This window comes from Vollenhovia emeryi, unplaced genomic scaffold (genome assembly GCF_000949405.1).
Source record: "Vollenhovia emeryi isolate VEMERY1.0 unplaced genomic scaffold, V.emery_V1.0 DF939159.1, whole genome shotgun sequence".
Lineage (NCBI taxonomy): Eukaryota > Metazoa > Arthropoda > Insecta > Hymenoptera > Formicidae > Vollenhovia > Vollenhovia emeryi.
Genome location: NW_011967207.1, coordinates 218,681 through 237,943, shown reverse-complemented (window position 1 = coordinate 237,943; position 19,263 = coordinate 218,681). Strand labels below are relative to the sequence as shown.

The 19,263-nt window shown below is 40.4% G+C and overlaps 2 protein-coding genes across 5 annotated transcripts; both read right to left on the bottom strand.

Moving 5' to 3' along the window:
* Positions 1–4,351: 4,351 nt before the first annotated feature.
* On the bottom strand, positions 4,352–7,175 carry LOC105564787 (keratin, type I cytoskeletal 9-like). 2 transcript variants are annotated; one of them, XM_012017451.1, is made up of 5 exons: positions 6,981–7,175; positions 6,732–6,898; positions 6,053–6,242; positions 4,571–4,784; positions 4,352–4,452 (listed from the first exon to the last, which is right to left on the bottom strand). In XM_012017451.1, the coding sequence occupies exons 2-4, from the start codon at positions 6,862–6,864 to the stop codon at positions 4,583–4,585; spliced, it is 525 nt and encodes a 174-aa protein (XP_011872841.1). In that variant the 5' UTR covers positions 6,865–6,898; positions 6,981–7,175; the 3' UTR covers positions 4,352–4,452; positions 4,571–4,582. The 2 variants fall into 2 exon arrangements, 1 of the variants encoding a protein (XP_011872841.1); XR_001009152.1 differs by lacking the exons at positions 4,352–4,452; positions 6,732–6,898; positions 6,981–7,175 and having other exon boundaries at positions 4,713–4,784; positions 6,059–6,135.
* Positions 7,176–10,046: 2,871 nt separating this feature from the next.
* LOC105564786 (spidroin-2-like) lies at positions 10,047–18,827 on the bottom strand. 3 transcript variants are annotated; one of them, XM_012017449.1, is made up of 6 exons: positions 18,594–18,802; positions 17,950–18,246; positions 15,680–16,276; positions 14,626–14,940; positions 13,471–14,541; positions 10,047–12,092 (listed from the first exon to the last, which is right to left on the bottom strand). In XM_012017449.1, the coding sequence occupies exons 1-6, from the start codon at positions 18,664–18,666 to the stop codon at positions 11,866–11,868; spliced, it is 2,580 nt and encodes an 859-aa protein (XP_011872839.1). In that variant the 5' UTR covers positions 18,667–18,802; the 3' UTR covers positions 10,047–11,865. The 3 variants fall into 3 exon arrangements, with proteins under 3 accessions (XP_011872839.1, XP_011872838.1, XP_011872840.1); XM_012017448.1 differs by having other exon boundaries at positions 13,471–14,940; positions 18,594–18,801; XM_012017450.1 differs by lacking the exon at positions 10,047–12,092 and adding an exon at positions 12,099–12,184 and having other exon boundaries at positions 13,471–14,940; positions 18,594–18,827.
* Between the last annotated feature and the right edge of the window lie 436 nt (positions 18,828–19,263).

Genomic DNA, 19,263 nt, shown 5'->3' with positions numbered 1-19,263 from the left:
CCGGGGCGTGAAAAATAGCACATTTAATGGTCTTCTGTAGTTCTACAAAATAACAGGGTGCCCGCAATGAACCACGCTAATTGCAGCGAATCTTTAGCAGACGAGCGTAATTTCTTCAACACTCTTCATTCTCCTGTTTCCAGCCCCGTCATACGCGAATATTTTCGTTACGGTTATGAAAAAGTACAGAAGCGAGAATTAACAAACGCAAATATAAATTTCCGCTAGCGCAAATTGCGACTGTTTAATTGTTACTTCATAAAACTGTTGCATTATCTTTTTTTTTTGCAAGTGACTCCAAGAAGAGGAATTTAAAAAGGGTAGTCTTTCCTTTTCCATGAGTTTCTGTATTTTTATTTTTGTTCCTTTCATTTTACTTCTTAAGGGAATCCTAAAGCCGCCGGCGAACTCGATCAGTGTCCATAAAATAGGAGATGGAATTAAAAACGTCAATTATCGACATTTTTAAGTCCAAGTACGCAGCTTTTTAATTCGGTCCGAGAAATTTGTAGCCAATCAATTTGCAACTTTTACGAAAAAGCAGCAATTTTATTAGCTACACTCAGACCGAGATTTTGGATCGAATTCTAGCATCGTCAACGGCATGGCTTTACTGACAATCTGACAGATGTTTGGCGGCGACCTCTTTTGAAAAAGCCGCAACTATTCCTACACGCCATGCTGTTCTTTTTCTCTTTTCCTATTCTGGACTTGCATTTATTAGAAGTAATCTTTTTTTAGGCTATTAACCTTAGTCCTAATTGCACGATATTGTTCTTATATGTTGTCCCTAGAGTATGCTGGTCTCATTTTGTATATATTTATCGTAGAATTCTTGTATCAAGCAAATATTGTCATCAAGTGTACTAAAACTTAGTAAAATAAAATTTTTTTGTTTTTGATACAAAAACGACCAGCATAGTCTAGATTTTGCTGTGTACTTTAATTCCGTAAAAGAGTTTTGTATTTCTCTAAAGCCAATTAAAAGATTACTTTTAACAAAGAATGTCGATAAAACAGACGGCTTTAGGATCCCTTTATCGATCACTATTACAAAATCGATCACTATTACAAGATTGGTATTTTTCGCTAGATAACAAATAAAGTGCTCGCCGGGGAACCACAATGTTCTTTGACGAGCGCATCTTACGCGTCCGTCCTCGAGGGCTTCGCTCCTCCCGGCCGGCCGTGAAGAGGAGAGCGAAGAGAGTATTTCGCAGCGGAGGATGCTGCGCCGGTGAAGGCGTGTGCGGTCATTGCACGGGGCTTTTCGGATCTCGATTTCAGGGGGCCCTCGGTCTTAACAGGGCCCTCCTCCCTTCGTGCTTCCTATCCCTTTGTGCCGTTTATCCAGCGGACCCTCCGTCTCGCGGCGTCCTCTCCCCACCTCGTTGCTCCTTGGGCCGCCTCCGTCCTTGCTCATCTCGCGTCGGATTCGCGCACCGCTCTCTCTCTCTCTCTCTCTCGTTCATGCGCAAATCGCGGCGCTACGTCGCGATATCTTGCCAGTTTTATTTTCGGGAACATCTGGTGGCTGGCATGCGGACAAAGGGAACTCGCTCGCTCAGGAAATCCTCTCGCAGGAGGCAAGAGGGTGGCTCGCGCACGCGGTTAGGCTTATTTACTTGCTCCTAGCGAGTGACGTAGAATGTTTGTAAACAATGGGCCCACAATGATGGCGGCGAGACGATGATGCTGAAATAAATTAGGGGCGATTCGGGGCCGCGTAGCTGTTCCTTGATCCGCGAAGAATTAGGAAGCATTTAACATTCAGAATTGCGCGTATTACGTTCAATTAATATGATTATTAAATCAGCTGCGAAAATATAATTGTTTCGAAATAGTGAAATAAAATTGAAAATGACTGGAGGAAATCTTATAAGTCCCCAGAAGTAATTAAAAACTTGTCTGACGAGACATGGTCAAGTAACCTTCTGAAGTTTAAAATTGAGAATTTCTAAATGCTCGCTGATTTTGACCTCAAAATGATGAGACAGCGACAAATAAATATATTTTTTGTTTAAAGAAGAATACGCGTCGTGTAAAAGAATAAGATTTTATTTTTTACATGTTCGGCTGAGTCACCTTTAATGAGGCAGAGTAAGCCTCTGGCAATCTCCTAACTATACAGTTAACGATTGTGTCGACGCGGGATTACACATGTTTGAAATCGCATTATGGCAATGACTAAGGCATCATTGTCTCCCGATTACGGTGCGGCGTAATGAAACGTTCGCGGAGTTGTGCAAGAAAGAACGTCGAAGGCTTGCAAGCGTAACTTCATAGGTCGAGAGGAGATATTAATCGCGCGAAGCTGCGGGATCGATTTTGCAAAAATCGGTCCCCAAAGACGCGAAACGAGGCCACTTGGACGAGGCGCAGGTCGAGCCTAACGATGCGCGTCGCGTGATTACGAGTTCGGAGTAAAAAAAAATCGGCATGCAATCTTGCCACGCTTGTTTCCTACGTTAGCAGATCCGAAACGATCCGATTTAAACTCGCTCGCTCGGTCCCCGAGCTCTCTGACTCCCTTCGGACGAACAATGGCCATTTACTGCACGCTCGAGCGTCGCAAGTTGTATGCATAATCGACACTCCGATTCGCGTGTAGGTGCATCTCCCGGGAGACGAAAAGCGGACCGGTTCGTCGCGCCGGGAGAGAGAGCGAGGAGCCGTCGTGCGCCTAAACTACGGTGCCCAAAACAACAATATGGCGTCTAGCCGGCCCTTTAAAACGAGTTAATCCGTCTGTCTGGCCGTCTGCCGATCGCCTGAGAACCAAGAAGATTCATTTCCCCTTTGTTCATTCTTTTTCACACGTACCCCGAAAAGGGCCGTGCACCTCAATGGCACAATGCGCGAACGCCGCGCCAGCTCACATTCGCGGGGCCTTTCCGGACAGGTCCCACAAACATACGCACACAGACGCGCACTCATACTAAGCCGCAGGCGCGCAAACGTGTACGTGAACGCACACGTTTGCACAGTACCCATAATCGCCGGCTCTCTCGCACAGTACGAGCCGGCGAAAGTGAAATACGTCCGTATTTCCCCGGCGAAAAGATTGTTGTTGCGTCTTCAGGGCCCGCCGTTAGGCCCGCCGCGCCGGACAGATGTTTCAGGCCCGTTTCGTCCGTGTGCGTTGGGTCAGCGCGGCGCGGGGTGTCAGAGGGGCACAAACGAGATCGCGGTAATATAATGCGAATCGCGGATTCCCGGGCCCGACCTCCGGGCCCCCTCGGGTTCGTTGACCTGTGCCCGAGACGAGCCCGGCGCAATTTCGTGGGCGGCCCGTAGCGTACTATGCCGCAGCATCCTCGGGCTTTAACCCTTCTTGATATACGAGAGACACGACATGGTATTTCTCGCTCTTTCATCTACGATGGAAATTTTGCGGAATACTAGTATGAAATAGTGATGATAATAAATGACATCGTTTAGAATAAAAAGTATGTAATTATTTTTCGACTTTGATTAAAATATTATCTTTGCAAAAGTATTCGTAGTAGAATAACTAGACCTTGCGTGAAATTGTCACTTTTGGTCCTTCAAAATCAGCAAGATGTGATCCATTTACGTTCGTGGTAACAATAGAAATTAATAATTGATTATATGTACATCGGCATAGCGGGGCTTAGTTTGGATATTTAATTAAATAAACGAACGAACCTATTATGTATTAGATGCACGGACAGAATTTTCTCTTACAATTTATCTTGAAAATCATGTGATTGTGGGACAACATGGCATTTTCAAGAACTTTATCAGAGTTTTCTGAAACTCTGCTAAAATTTTCGAAATGACGTGTTGCCCCACGATTACATGATTTTCGGGATGAATTTTAAAAGAGAATGCTTTCCGTGCGATATCTAGCATAAAATGCCAAAGCAGAACAAAAAGTCATTCAACAGCCGAGTTGATAACAAGAAGAAATTATTTCTAGAAAGCCAAAATGATATCGTTTAATACTTTCTATACTGAAACATAATTTGACTTTCGTATGACTACATTTTGACTTTTCGATGACTCGTATCGAATCACTCGTGCATGTAAAATAATCTCACAAATATTGTTGTACTTTACGAATCTGAAATATTTGCAACTTGAGTTTCTCTTCACAAGATAGAAGACAAGCACAAGAATGTACAAGTCGTACAAAGTATTGAATACCACTGCATTTTATCATACAAATTATAATCTTATCACAATAGTATCGTTTTTGTGAGAGAGAACATTTTATATGCATTATTATCATATGTAAGTCCTTTAATATACAGTCACAAGAATCGGAAACAATCAAAATTCAAATTATTGCGGGCCATCAGACATCATTTCTTCTTCTTCTTCTTCCTCCTCGTGTATTAGGCTTAAAAGCCTGTTTTATCCAATTCCTTCTGGTTACCTTGAGCATTTGGTTTGACTTCATTTTTGGTAGGCTGCTAAACTTGCTTTCTAAACTTGGAAATCGTAATTTCATGAATTTTCTGTCACGACAAAAATATGATTTTTGATAGTCATTGAGATATCATTTCGACTTTATCATGACTTCTTGTTCCGCTTGGGTGCTTACCGTCTGTAGAATTCAGAATCCATTTTGTCCTGACGAGGACTGAGCGGCGCTGAACGAGGCTGAGAAAGGCCCGATGTTGAAGCTCGCGCTCTGTGCGTTGGCCTGGCCATGTCCTCCGCCATAAGGACCACCTCCACCTATAGATCCTGCTGATGCTGAGGCAAAAGACGCTCCTTGCCCGGTATGGTGATAGCCGCCGTACTCCGGTTGCCATCTGCGTAAATTAGAAAGTGAAATGCAAACGGTGGTCTCGCACATTTTAGTTGACAGATATTTACAAACAACCAATCATAGCTATTTATTAAGTCTTTATCACAAATCTTATTACAAATATGTATAAGTCATCGAATAATTTGAGTTTTGCTACGTTGGGAAAACGATGTAGGGGAGAGTTGCCATTTGATTTTTACGCAAACAACCGTTGGAAATTGTAGTTTGATGTTTCGGGGATCAATTATTACATGTTTAACGTTTCCCTAATAACAAATTAATTTGTTAAAAGTCTTTTTGTAACATGTTGCAAAAAGTACGATTTAGGAAACCGGCTGCCTAAATCGTACCTCCTTGAAATAGTCGAATTTATGAGTAAAAATAATAACAAGTCGAGTAAATAGTATATAAGACTGATATAAGAAAGTATTGAAATTAATATTTAATTGATTAATATGGTCTGTTTATTGTTCCCCTCAGGGCTACAAGGCGCTTTTATTCCAGGGAGGGTTGCCAAAAAACCTTTACAACTATATGTAATTGATTAATAATATAGCTAAAAAGGTCAAATATTTAATAATTTAAAAATAATAATTAACAATAATGGACAGAACGTTAGAATACAATTAGCTTAAAGTTATTTTTGCAATTTACATTTATACTTATATTAATTGTATCACTTTTACATAGATTGTTTATTGCTTATAAAATCACACCGGTGTAAGATGGATAACCTTGTGATGGTACAATTTTAAAAACTTGATGGATTTTATAAAAATATTTATTTAATCCTTATAATAATTGTAAATGTGTATATGCAATAAATGTAAAATATTCTACAATAAACTATCTTTTATGAAGAAATAAAAATTTATAATAAAGTGGCACAGTTACGTTATAATCAGCTATATAAATTGATCAAAAATTAACATCGGTTATACTCGAATTTTTAAAATGTCGTTAGCATACACAAAATAAGACGTCATGTCATGTTAATTTTTTGTCTATATTTACTTACTTCTCATTGATTTCATATTGTTATTATTAAATGTTGATTAAATTAAATAGTGAAATGTCGATGTGAGGTGACTAGTACGGCAACTCTCCCCTAGGTCTACGCAAATATCACTTGGCAAAAGTTGTAAAGTCCCGATCGTCCGTTACTTATATCGTTTATATAAAAACGGTCTAGTTTATCAAATAATTTTAATTGTTACGTTTATAAAGAAAATAGCCATTCTTGTCTTGCTTTTTAATTAAGTAATATTTCACGCATACCCTCCACCACAGCCATAACCACGACATCCATGTCCTCCGACCAGACCATGTGGCCTATGGTGTTTATAGTAATATTTTCGCCTGTTGCCGTAACGGAAATATCGTGTGTCGTCATTATAGTCATAATAATCGCCGTAACCGCCTATTAAACCGAATTGCGGCGATCTTTGTTCTCTCGTGGTCTCTGAAATAACACGTGTTCACTTTGTTATACATTAATATTTAAAATCTTATTTACGTAGAGGAAAGCCCCATATTACGAGATGGGCTCTTAATGTGAGATAGCAGGGTTTCTGTTAAATTAATAGGCATCGTCTGTTGAGTCCACCATGAATTCATTGCCCTTGGGGCGAAATTTGTGTTTCGTAAAAAACTCATTGTTGGTTTGTGTAATCGTTGCGAAAAAAGATGTGTGATTGAATTTTGGCGTTGAAAACCTGCTATCTCATAATAGAGGACTTTTTGTATTAATACTTGAATTCTTAGATCACTAATACTACACAGTTCTCTCTAAAAAAAATAAGAAAACGTTATATTAAATATCGTACACATACAGAAAAATACACAACTTTTTGCACGATATTTTATAATTCAAATAGCTTTTTAAATAAAATATTTTCTAAAGGCACTTTGTTATAAATTTTGATCAGTTAATATTATTTTGATCACTAACCAATTTCGGAGCCGTTCACAGCCGAGGCAACGGGATCTAGCAAATCAGAATTCGCTATCATTTCCGTCGGTTTGCCAAGTGACTTCCTCAAAAAGATCGCGCCGAGTACGAACATTAAAAGCAAGCTCTTCATTGTAGAACGGAAATCACTGTTACTTGCTGAACGTCTGAAAAACGATTCAAAGCTGAACTCTTGTATCACGTGCTTTTATAGGAAATCCCTTCACCATCGAAATTCAAGGAACTCACTCACAATTTCGCAATGCACCTCCGAGTATTGAGACACGGTCATTGGTCTTCGTAAAGTGGACGACCTTCCGTTCCAGGGACGACCGGAAGTAGGCCGAAGACTAACATGAGTAATCGGAATCCACGCGCCGCGGTCGATAGATATTGACACAAGTTTGACTTGGACCGCACATTCGAAAGTTCCTGCACGTTCACTCAAACTTGTCCTCATCCACGCTTCTTGTAATCTTGAAAAGAGAAATTTTTTTAACGTTGTTGCTTAAAAATTTTGATATTATTAATCTCTACTGTAATGCAACATTGTAAGTTTTCACATTTGGCAAACAATAGCGATAAGTATTGCACTTTGTCGCCATAATGTCATATAACAAGCGTCATGTAACATGTGATAGAAAAATGGAGAAAATGTATTTTTATTTATATACAGGGTGTATATGTGCATATATACGTATATAAATATATCGAGTGGTCGACCTTTCGCCGTTCAGGGACATGAGGAAGATGACCGAAGACCAGCACATGTGCAAAGGTGAAAATTCCTACAGCAAAGGGTCTTAGAGTGTCATCATTTTTTCATCACACGTCCGAAAATATTTTTACACGTCTATGTGAACTTCCCATGCAGCACAGAAAGTTAAACTAATGTTGCTGAAACGTTGCAATGTTGAATGTTGAAGTATAAATATCTTTTCCACGTTGAATCTAGGATAATGTTTCTACATTAGTTCTTTATATTGCTGCAATGTTAAAACGATCTTGAACAAATTATTATTTTTTGACATTCAAATAGATACTTAAAAAATGTATAATTATGAAATATAAATATATACATATACTTATATACAGGGTGGTCAATTTAAGTGTGAACATGGAAATATCTCGAAAACTATGCGTCGGATAAAAAAAATGGTCGGTGTAAAAGTTGTTTGTCTCGAAGGGGCCTATCCATTTGAACCAAAATTGACCCCCCACTCCCACCCCCTGAGGGGGGAGGGGTAACTTTAAAATCTTCAATGGAAACCCACATTGTTTATTATACTATTTTATTCTACTAATTAATATGAATAACTTTTGTCTAAAACATTTTTTATTTATCTAATACTTTTTGAGATATTCAAGAGAAAATTGATAACTTTTTCAATGTTTAGCTTATGATATCCCGATAACTGTTTGTCGGAGAGAAAAGTAGTACAGGACTTTTTTTACTTGATTTTATCTCGGGATATGCTGCTGCAATAGTGCTCCAATTATGGAAAATTTTTGTGTATTGTAACATATATCATTTAAAATAAGACACCCTATATATATATATATATATATATATATATAATAGTTTTACACGGTCAGGAATTATCTGAGCTAAGATTGAATTGTTATTTTGGTGGAATAATTCAATTGTAGCACTTCCAACAGTTGCAAAAAATATTCTGCTAAACGCGACCAATGTTAACTCAATATAATTTAACAATGTTTTCTGAATATTGAATTGTAACGTTTGCAAGACATTACAATTCGGCGGACATTAGACGTTTTTGCAATATCTTTTCAACGTTGAATCTACATTTCGTAACATTGATGTAATATTGCAATGTTGTAATGGAAAGTTTCTGAGATGTTGATTCAACATTTGTGTGCTGTATGGGCTTGTATCTTCTCTTTCTTATAATCTTCAAGAAAGATGAAAATAATCTTTTTTTACTTAAAATATCGCCTCATAAAATATTAATAATAGTAAAGTGTTACATCCTTGATTATATCAATGTTATTAATACTCGAAAGATTTTACAATTCAATAGGAAAGTGCGTATATTCGCGAGATTAATAACCCAGAGTGTACGCATGTCTAAAAGATATTATATAAAGACGCTTTCAAGATGTCTTTTAGATATGCGTGCTGGGATTATTAGTAGGTGCATATTCAAGAACTAGGAAAGACAAAATTACTTCGGGAAGTCTACTCTGCAACGTGGGGAAAAACGTGTGTGATAATAATAGTTTAATTATTCCTGTTTCAACGATGATGATTCAAGATGCCCAAGTGAGATCTGCTTGGGAACAAAGAGTGTCTTATCTTGTCATTTCAAGCTTGATAAAATGACGATTTTCATAGATACATTTTAATTGCATTCCGCGACAAAATTATACATTTCTGTTACATTTTTTTTACTTTAAGTATACATCTCTTTGTCAACTACCGTTTATCAAGCTATAGATTATGTTTAATTAATGCGTAAGATTATTAACATTGTCGATGCGAGAAAAGTGGATATGAAATGTACTAATGTGTTGATTGCGACGATTAAAACGCAGCATGAGAATCGACGAGAACACAAATTTTATTAAATTCTCACGTGCTCACAAGTCGCGCAACTATGTATTACATAAGTATGTGTAAAAGGCTGCAAAAAAACACATCAAGTCCATTAAACGCATACATATATACGTGTAACGATAACGTGATAATAAACGGCAATTCTAAGAAACTGTTAAACAAATGACACACGCAACGTAAAAAACGATTATCAATAATTACATATTAATTGCGACAATCGCGCAAGAATTCTCATATTCGGACAAACAACATGTACAAAGACGATTGAGTCTCTCTCTCTCTCTCTCTCTCTTTAACTTCCTTTCTTTGTGGCTCTACCCTCCCCTTCTCCCTCTCTCTCTCCCTCTCCATCTTCGAGATTCTTTCTTCCGTTTTCCTCGTTCATACTCTCGTACAGAACAAGTCCGACGAGTTTTTATCCCTGTTGTTTCCGACACTCCAGAGACGCCTGCCATCGTGAGAATAAAGGCAAAGAGAGGAGATGTTGCTGGTGCCAATCGCGGACGTTGTTATTCTCCGATTTCGTAAAAATACTCGAGGGCTTAAGCACACCCGGTTTGATCATCGAGTATTAACCCTTACGAGTGGTACAGTTGAGATCGCGTTTGTCCCTCGGGATCTCCGAGGCGACAATTAACACGAGTTTTCTCGGGCCAAATTCGGTATTACGTAAAACAGGGTGACATTGAGTAAGGGGGAAAAAGATTAGAAATAAATAAGGAAACAGCATAGAATTATTTTAATCGGGGTCTTTTTATTGCACTCAAACGCCTTTGCGATACAAGTTTTTACAGTATCTTTATTGTTATATATCTCATTGGCACGTTTTATGTAAATCACAGATCCAGAGTTCAAAGGAGGCGATCTACACGCAGCTAATTATATATAATTTAAGTACGCTTATAAATATAAAGGAAGTATTAAAAATCTTTTAGGTGTCTACGTATATCGTACTATGTGCAGTATAATCTCGCTAATCCGGCCCTTCGATCATCTGACACGTCCATTAAGACTGGTATTATTTGTTGTACGACAAATTTTTCAATCGTGTCGACTGACTGCTAGATATAAAACTTCTAGATGCTCGAAAATTTTACACTCGAAAAATGTGTCGTACGATCAATTTTTCAAGCATGTTGATTGATTCCAGAATAGCAAAGTTCTCAAATATCTTATAGAAATTTTCTTTCTATCCTAGCAGCCAATCAACGTTCTTAAAAAAATGTGTCGTACAACAAATTTTTCAAGTATGTTGATTGGCTGCAAAATGGAAAAGTTCTCGAGTATCTAAACATTTTCTAGCTCGTACGAAAAATTTGTCAAGCATGTTGATTGTTTCCAGGATGGCAAAGTTCTCGAGTATCTAGAAATTTTCTTTCTATCCTAGCAGTCAATCAACGTTCTTGAAAAAATGTGTCGTACGACAAATTTTTCAAGTGTGTTAATTGGCTGCATAGATAAGTTCTCGAGTATCTAGAAATTTCTAGCTTATAAATAACATGCTTAAAAAGTCTGTCCTACGATAAATGTGTACCCTAATCCAGCGCTATCGCGAGCTTCCGCGTTTCGCTACGCGACATACAATGAGATTTTAGTGCCCGGTTTAACTTTAATTTTAGTTTAATTTACGCTAGTCTCTTTCTAAAGTAACAGTTAGAAAGAGACGAAGAATTAATTAAGCTAAGCTTAAGGTTAAGCGACGTTGGCGGAACCAGGCCTAAGACGTAAGATTTCAGAAATTGATCAATCACAGTCGAATGTGAGGCGAATAATCGATTGCAATTGGTCATTTTCTTAAAAAAGACAAATATCCAGTCGATATAAACTATTTTTCGAAACAATCAATTGCTTTGTGCCGAATATTAGCATAATTATATGCATCATTTTTATTTAATATAACAAGTTTAATTATATGCTACGACGGCCTCACATATTATATCGTATTCGGATCTCCAGTTATCCGGCAAATTCATTAATCCGATACTATCTGGTTGTTAATAGGCCGGATTAACGAGATTATACTGCATATTAAAATCACTCCGATCGCCGAACGTCTCGGATGAGTATAAAGTGATGCAATCTGAGGCAGATATGTCATTATTAACCAGATGAAGACGGGGTCTGTCTCCGTATTTCCATATTGCGTCGAAACACTTTTGTCTTAAATTACGTCATTTGTATCTTATGCACTTTCATCACATTGAGCGAAACAATGTTCGATCTGCCTCCAACACGATTTACAGTACAAATACAAATAAATACATGCCCTTACACGGTTTTTTAATAAATGCGCAATACTCTATTCTTTCTCAAGTAATTTTAATTCCGAGGGAGGCTTTAATTTCTAACAATCGTAAGAATACGTTCAAGTTTATAACTCGTGATTATACACTTAAACGTACTCATCGGCAGTCTCGTGGCATACATTTTTCTAACTTCCAATAATTACTTTCTAATCCTTGTTGTAAGGTTGGGCAATATCGTTACTGGTCATGTGGAACATGAAAATATAAATTGGAGTATTATGTCGTTCGCTTCGTCGTATCACAATGTTTAACTGAAGATCAGCATGTCTCTGGTATCGGCGGAGGCCGACGCGTGGCTCGACGCCGAGCTTTTCGATCCTATTTCACCATAAGATCCTGAAGACGCATCGCTGGACGCGTCGGCTTTCGCGGATCCTGATCCGTTAGTGAAGGCCGACGATTTGCTGTTCGCCGATGCCGATCCGCCACCGGACGCGATCGCGTTGGAGGACGCCTGTGCGTTGGCGTTTGAGCCTGCGGGATAGCGAATCATTTAATTACGATCAGTCCCGATGCCACAGCCTCCGCCATGGACATCGCTGACGCCTTGGCCTCGGGGCTTAGGTCTGTGGAAAAGCGAACACGATCGGTGAGTGGAACTCGTTCGATGGACAAACACGGATATGGATGTGGAGCTTCTCAACGGATTTTCCATCCGAGGATGCCGGGTGTCTTTTATCGTTATTCCAGCCAATGGCCTTCGTAATCCATGCATCGAGATACTGGGAACGTGCGCGATTATGTGGCGGCTGGTATTCCGCGACTTGGGGATTGATTTGCGATGACTGGTTGAACGACTGGTTTTCGTGAGTTCGATCATTAGTCGACAGTGATATAGGATGAATAATTTTTTATCTCTTGTATAATGCGCAGAATAAATTATGAGTAAGAGGTCGTTAGGAAATGCGCATCGTTCGATGATCACCCGAACGATAGATATTTACATAGGACATTACGTATCAAAGATAAACGCCATCAAGATATTGCATAATGATAATTCAAGGAAGTCGCGCTTATTCCTAGTAAAGTGGTAACAATTTTCGCTGCCAATTTTCAAAACTACGTGCTGCTGCCGCCAATTTCCCGAATTTTGAGATGCATGCGTTAAGGGGATCCTAAAGCCGTCTGTTTTATCGACATTCTTTATTAGAAGTAATCTTTTATTTGGCTTTATAGAAATGCAAAACTCTTTTACGGAATTAAAGTACGCAGCAAAATCTGGACTGTGCTGGTCGACTTTATATCAAAAACAAAAAAAAATTAAAAATTTTACTAATTTTTGGTACACTTAACGACAATATTTGCTTGATACAAGAATTCTACGATAAATACAAAATGAGACCAGCATACTCTAGGGACAACATATAAGAACAATATCGTGCAATTAGGACTAAGATTAATAGCCTAAAAAAAGATTACTTTTAATAAATGTAAGTCCAGAAATACATCTCTAGAAAAAGAGAAAAAGAGCAGTATGGCGTGTAGAAATAGTTGCAGGTTTTTTCGAGAGAGTTTACTGCCAAACATCTGTCAGATTGTTAGTAAAGTCATAGTGTTGACGACGCTAGAATTCGATCCAAAATCTCGGTCTGAGGGATGTGTAGCTAAGAAAATGGCTGCCTTTTCGTAAAAGTTGCAAATTGATTGGCTATAAATTTCTCGGACCGAATTAAAAAACTTTGAATTTGGAATTAAACATGTTGTTAATTGACGTTTTTAATTCCGTCTCCTATTTTATCGATACTGATCGAGTTCGCCAGCAGCTTTAGGATCCGCTTAAATGTTTTCTTTTTTAAAAGTGCTTATCCTACAGGACTCACAACACAGATTTATATGTAAAACACATAAGTACCTCCTCCGAATCCTCCGAGTCCACTTTGACCATCGTGTGGCCCTCCAGCATGTCCTGTTCCTCGAATGCTGTCTCCATATCCACCAAGAACACCACCGGCACCTCCAGCGTGGGCATCAGCGTTACTATTGGCGCTGGAAGAACCTCCGCCATATCCACCGAGGGAACCTCCGTCGTATCCCCCGTGACCTCCAGACCCACCGAGGACAGTTCCGTGACCGCCGGCGGCTCCAGCATTAGCGTTCGCATTGGCGCCTGCGTTGGCACCGGAAGCACCTCCAACGTGTCCGCCGTGAATGTTTGCACCGCCGTTTCCAAATCCACCGTTGCCTTGGCCGAAAGAGCCTCCGTCGTATCCCCCGTGACCCCCAGACCCACCGGGGACAGTTCCGTGACCGCCGGCGGCTCCGGCATTAGCGTTGGCATTGGCGCCAGCGTTAGCGCCGGAAGCACCTCCGGCGTGAATGTTTGCACCGCCGTTTCCAAATCCACCGTCACCTTGGCCGAAGGAGCCTCCGCCGTATCCACCGTGACCTCCAGATCCTCCAAGGACGAGTCCCTGTCCGCCGGATTCTCCGAAATTACCACCGGTGGCTCCGGCGTTAGCATTTGGATTCACACCGGACGAGCCACCGGCCTGTCCTTCATATCCACCAAAACTGACGCCAGACCCGTGGCCACCTGGGCCTCCCGCGGATCCGCCTACGTGCCCACCGGGTCCAATTATTGGACTTTGTTTGGTCGGTCCGTATCCTCCTCCAATACCACCGGCTCCAGCGTTGGCGTCCGCTTTCGCGCCAGCATTACCCCCGAACGAACCTGGGAATCCCACTCCAGCTTGTCCCGGATAAGTCGTAGGAATGCCTTTGGGTTTCTCGCTCAAAATATCTGAACTTCCCGGTTGATAGTTCGCGCCTCCCCCGACATTGTGGGATGCACCGTCATTGAAAAACGGATTTTTCCTAACACCACCTCCCGCATTTGCATTGGCGTTGGCGTTGGCGTTGGCATTGGCGTTGGCGTTGGCATTGGCGCTGGCGCTGGCACCAGCATTGCCATTGGAATTTGCGCCTGAATTGAAGAAGGGGTTATTAGCGCCGATTGGTTCCTGGCCGTGGTGTCCTGGTTCCGCTGGGTAATTTGAAGCACCCCCACCTTGATGATATCCGCCGTAACCACCATTTCCTCCAGGGATACCTCCACCGTGTCCACCCGGGCCAGCCTGAGCGTTAGCCTTGGCGTTGGCATTAGCATTAGCACTCCCGGAGGAACCGCATTGTACACACCCGCCGCTACCGTGACCACCGAGGGGGCCTCCACCGTATCCCCCGTGACCCCCAGACCCGGGGACAGTTCCCTGGCCGCCGCCGGCTTCAGCATTAGCGTTGGCACTGGCGGAGCTAGAGAAGAACGGATTCCTGTTGTACTTGGGATTGTTTCCTTGAATGCCGCCATTTCCGTAGCCATCAGCTGTAAAGAAATATTTCGAAGATATATTAGGTTTTTTCCTTTTGTGTGACCAATAACATTATATGACGCGATACATGAGGACATGCTGTGTACACATGTGAAGATTATCACGTCAAACAAAAGCCGCGTAGTTTATGCTCTCAGTCTCAGTCACGCTTAACGTCAGACTCTTCGTTCTGTATCTCTTCCATTTAGAGTGCATGTCATGATGAGGAAAACAGTGAAAGTGCATTAACAGCTGCGTCCTTGTTTCTCGTCGTCGTTACAGGAATGTTCTGTTAAATAACAGATTACGAACCGGGATTTTTAATCCTCGACTTGACTGTGACGCAGACGCAGAAAATGTCTCTTTCGGTTTACACATTCCCGACTTCCGTCCGATATAGAGTGCAGGGTGTTTCAGTCGGCGAAGCGAGAAGTACAATGAAACGGTTTGTGCGCAAATTACATAAATTAGCTGCATGTACACGAAGAATATACAAGTATCTTGAGTGGCCCTTGTCCGAACTATATTACCAATTAATTACCAACATTGCACACCCGTGCGACATGACATATACACATACAAATACATGTACAAAGAGTAACACAGCAAGACGATTATTTAAGACATAGCTTCCATGAAGAATTGCGTAAGAATAGAGCAGGAAAGTCATATAGCTGCCTCCAGTTAGTGCATTAGAGTCCAAGTCGATGATCGCGCGATGACTTTCGAGCGCGCTCGATCATGAAGTATCACCTGGATTAGGCCCCGCCGACTCCTCGATGATGATGATCTCGACGGGCTGTTGCTTCGATTTACCGCCGTAATTCGGTCGACGGTGCTGGTGGCGATGGTGATGGTGGCGGGGAGGACTCGGGCGATAATACGGAGGGTATTGCGGGGTTTCCTCGACAACGACAATCACGTCTTCCTTACCGGGTCCAGGTGGCCGGTTGGGTATCGGGTAGATTACAGACGGGGTTGGTCGAGAGAGCGGCAGCGTGTTAACGGGAATAACTTCTATCTTATCTATCCCTCCGCCGGGATACCTGCCGGGAATGACGTTTGTGCCACCACCAGCTACGATATTCACACCCGCGTTCGCGTTAGCATTAGCGTTGGCGTTGCCGGTGGCCTGGGATCCGGACGGGTAATAAGAGGGACCGATCGGACGTACTCCGCCGTTGCCGATGGTGACGGCATTGGCATTCGCGTTCGCGTTAGCGCTAGCGCCGGACTGAGAGCCACCGTAACTTCCGTAATTCGGTTGATTGACTTGGTGAGGAGGGCCGGGATAATAACCGCTGTGCCCGCCGTTATTGCCGAAATACCCCCCGGGAATCCCCGAAGAACCTACGTTAAAAGCGCATCGTTCATTAACGCGTGTCGATAATGATAAAAATAAAAGTTTAAACACACAAATCTGAACAAGGTTGCGTGTCGTTAAGTCTTCTGTCGAGACACTTTGCTGAAAAGTCATAATATCCCCCATGATATTTCATGTGTAGGGGCGTGGGATATTCAGATAATATTTTTATAATCTCCAATATATAAATAAAAAGTACTTTAACATAATGTGAACATATTTGAAACATTCAGAATGTTAGTTTAGAATTTCCCACAGGCTTGGCGCAAGTCACTTCTCCATTGTCAGTCGGAACCCACACAGCAAGATGATAACAAAAAGTTCTCTTAATGTTATCTCATCTAAAATTTGGACGTACAAAAATATCTTCAGAAAGACAGCATAGTGAAGTCAGAAGGAGCTCTTATACGCCACTTATGGAGAAATGAAAGACTTCTTTCAAAAGTCATCGGAAAGATAACTTTTTGAGATATCCTGTAATACATATCAATATTGGATCTCAAACTAGACATCTTTAAGAAATGTTTATGATGTCTATAAGACATGTATTCTGAGATATTTAAAACGCAAGGCCTTTGGTGAGAAATTTCCCAGATAGTCAGCTGACGTCATTTGTTGTCATTTTAACGTCAAAATGACAAATTACGTCAACTGGCTACCTGGGTTTTAACAAACAGTTCAAAAGCAATTTTTGACAATGTAAAGAATAGAAATAGTATGAAGGAAAATCATACGAGTGTAGACACGAGATCGTATAATAAAAAACTCATTTTAACATCAGAGGAAACATAAAAACTTTCCTGCAGGTGTTTTTCAATTTATAGTGCGGTTTTTTTTTCTTACGAGAAAGTGCTACGCCGCGCATCTAGTGGGAACTTTGACAGACTTCCCGTATTAACATTAAATAGACATCCTAAATAAGATACCTTAGAAGCTCTTTTGAAAGATCCCTTAGAGAAATCATTTTTAAGATGACATTTTAATGTCGATTTGAAGAGATTTATTAAACTTCCCTAGCGGAAAGAAACTTTTACAAATAACTACAAAAAATTGACTTGAAATAGAAATTTGTAGAAATTTTTATATCTTCGTTGAAGCATTAATTTTTTTTGTAACAAGAAGTTATTGCAAGTAGTATTTCCTGAAAATGTACAATTTTGTAAAAATTAGTACAAAACTTTACTAGTTTTAAAACTTTGAGAAACAACAAAATCTTAAAGAATTAAAACATCTGCTTAATTGTAGAATATAACAAAAATTAACAAAAGTGTTCCAATTCTAGTATTTTTATGTTGATCTTTATAACACTTTTTAAATTTACGTAGAATTTCTTAGATTCTGGCAGTTACATTTAAGTTTTTTGTAGAATTTTGTTGAATTATTTCCGGCAGAATTCCTTCAAAATATATCTTTCAGATATCTTATACAAGAAATCTCTCAAACAAGAGACCTTTTAGACCTCTCATAACAGCCCTCTTGATATATTTATTTGTTAGATATCTGTTTTCTCAAAAAGTTATCATCAAAAAGATATTTTAAGGAGATCTTGCTGACATAAATGCTGTGTGGGAATACTATCCTATTTAACCGCGCGCTTGAAAAGAAATTCAAAACTATAGAAGCACGTCTTTATTCGTGCACACCAAACACGCGAGCCTACCTTGTACGTTGGCGGATGCTTGGGCGTTTGCATTCGCACTGGAACCGCCGTATCCTCCGTATCCGTTGGCTTCAGCGTTCGCTTTTGCAGAAGCCAAGCCGCCGCCGCCGCTGTTCGCCGAGGCCGAGGCCGAGGCCGAGGAGAATCCGCCGCCAATCCCGATAGGTCCAAAATTCAGATTTCCTCCCAACGACTGGGCATTACTGCTAGCGTGAGCATCGCTACCCTTTGGCTTGAAGATTCCCAACGGGTCCAGCAAACTGCCAACGTTGCCATTGACCAAATCGCCTAACACGCCTTTACAAATAAGATACTGTAAGATCATCCGGAGCATTGAATGATAACGTTATCTACGACTTCTTTTTGTACGCTCGGCAATTTCGTCTCTTTCATCTGCTAATTCTTTTAGAAATTTTATTACCTTGCAAGGCTCGAAATATTTAAAATCCAATAGAAAAACATCGATGGTCAATTTGACCTTTTTGTTTTAATTTCGCGCAAAAAGCAAATGTCATTTCGGTGTGACATAATCCCCTCCAATCAGACATTATGTCATCGTTATATAAATATCTGGAAGGCAATCTGGCTATAACGTTCCTCTCAATTTGTTCGCGAAGTGGAGGAAAAGGAGTTTTGAAACTCACCAGGTCTCGCGAAGGATTCCTCGATCAAAAGCAGCACCACCACCACTGGCAACAAACACTTGTACAACCTCATGGCGATTTTCACTTTCGCAATTAAACAATTATCCGCCTGTCACACACAGTATCCTTGTTTTGTCTGTCGGGCCCGATATCTCGATGGCCGCAGAGTCAAGAACGACTGAAGCTCTCGCACGAGGACAACATCTTATATACGACACACGCGTGGATTTTACGTCGGATAATAATTGACCCTCTCTTTCTCTCGCGTCGCGCTCTCCAATACGTGTTTCCGTTTAGGATTCCCTACATTCTTTCGTTTCAGAGAAACCAACGTCGGTCCCAAGAAACATTACAATTTGGGAGCAATACGCTTGTATGCTAACAACGTTATGGAAATAAACGCAATATTAGCGTTAAATATAAATATTACATTAAATATCGATGATTTAGGAAATGATTCATCAAAACTGATCGAACGACAATAATTTTGCCGCTTGTGTGTGGTTTGTGGAAGTCGAATATCAAGGTCCCATTTTAATGAAGTATTTTACACATTTTCGATCGCGAGTTATTTCTTTCCGTTTATTCAAGAATAATTGGTAAATACGAACTATCCAATAAAATGGCATGTTTTTATGATTTCATTTATTTAAACTTTATTTATCTATTA

Excerpts from the sequence above, each read along its gene's own strand:
- LOC105564787 (XM_012017451.1), bottom strand. The coding sequence starts at position 6,864 with ATGAAGAGCTTGCTTTTAATGTTCGTACTCGGCGCGATCTTTTTGAGG. Across the intron at positions 6,243-6,731 it reads TGTGAACGGCTCCGAAATTG|AGACCACGAGAGAACAAAGA; the intron begins GTTAGTGATCAA and ends GTGTTATTTCAG. Across the intron at positions 4,785-6,052 it reads GGCTGTGGTGGAGGGTATGC|ATGGCAACCGGAGTACGGCG; the intron begins GTGAAATATTAC and ends TAATTTACGCAG.
- LOC105564786 (XM_012017448.1), bottom strand. The coding sequence starts at position 18,666 with ATGAGGTTGTACAAGTGTTTGTTGCCAGTGGTGGTGGTGCTGCTTTTG. Across the intron at positions 18,247-18,593 it reads GGAATCCTTCGCGAGACCTG|GCGTGTTAGGCGATTTGGTC; the intron begins GTGAGTTTCAAA and ends TTATTTGTAAAG. Across the intron at positions 12,093-13,470 it reads ACTCGGAGGATTCGGAGGAG|GCTCAAACGCCAACGCACAG; the intron begins GTACTTATGTGT and ends GCTATCCCGCAG.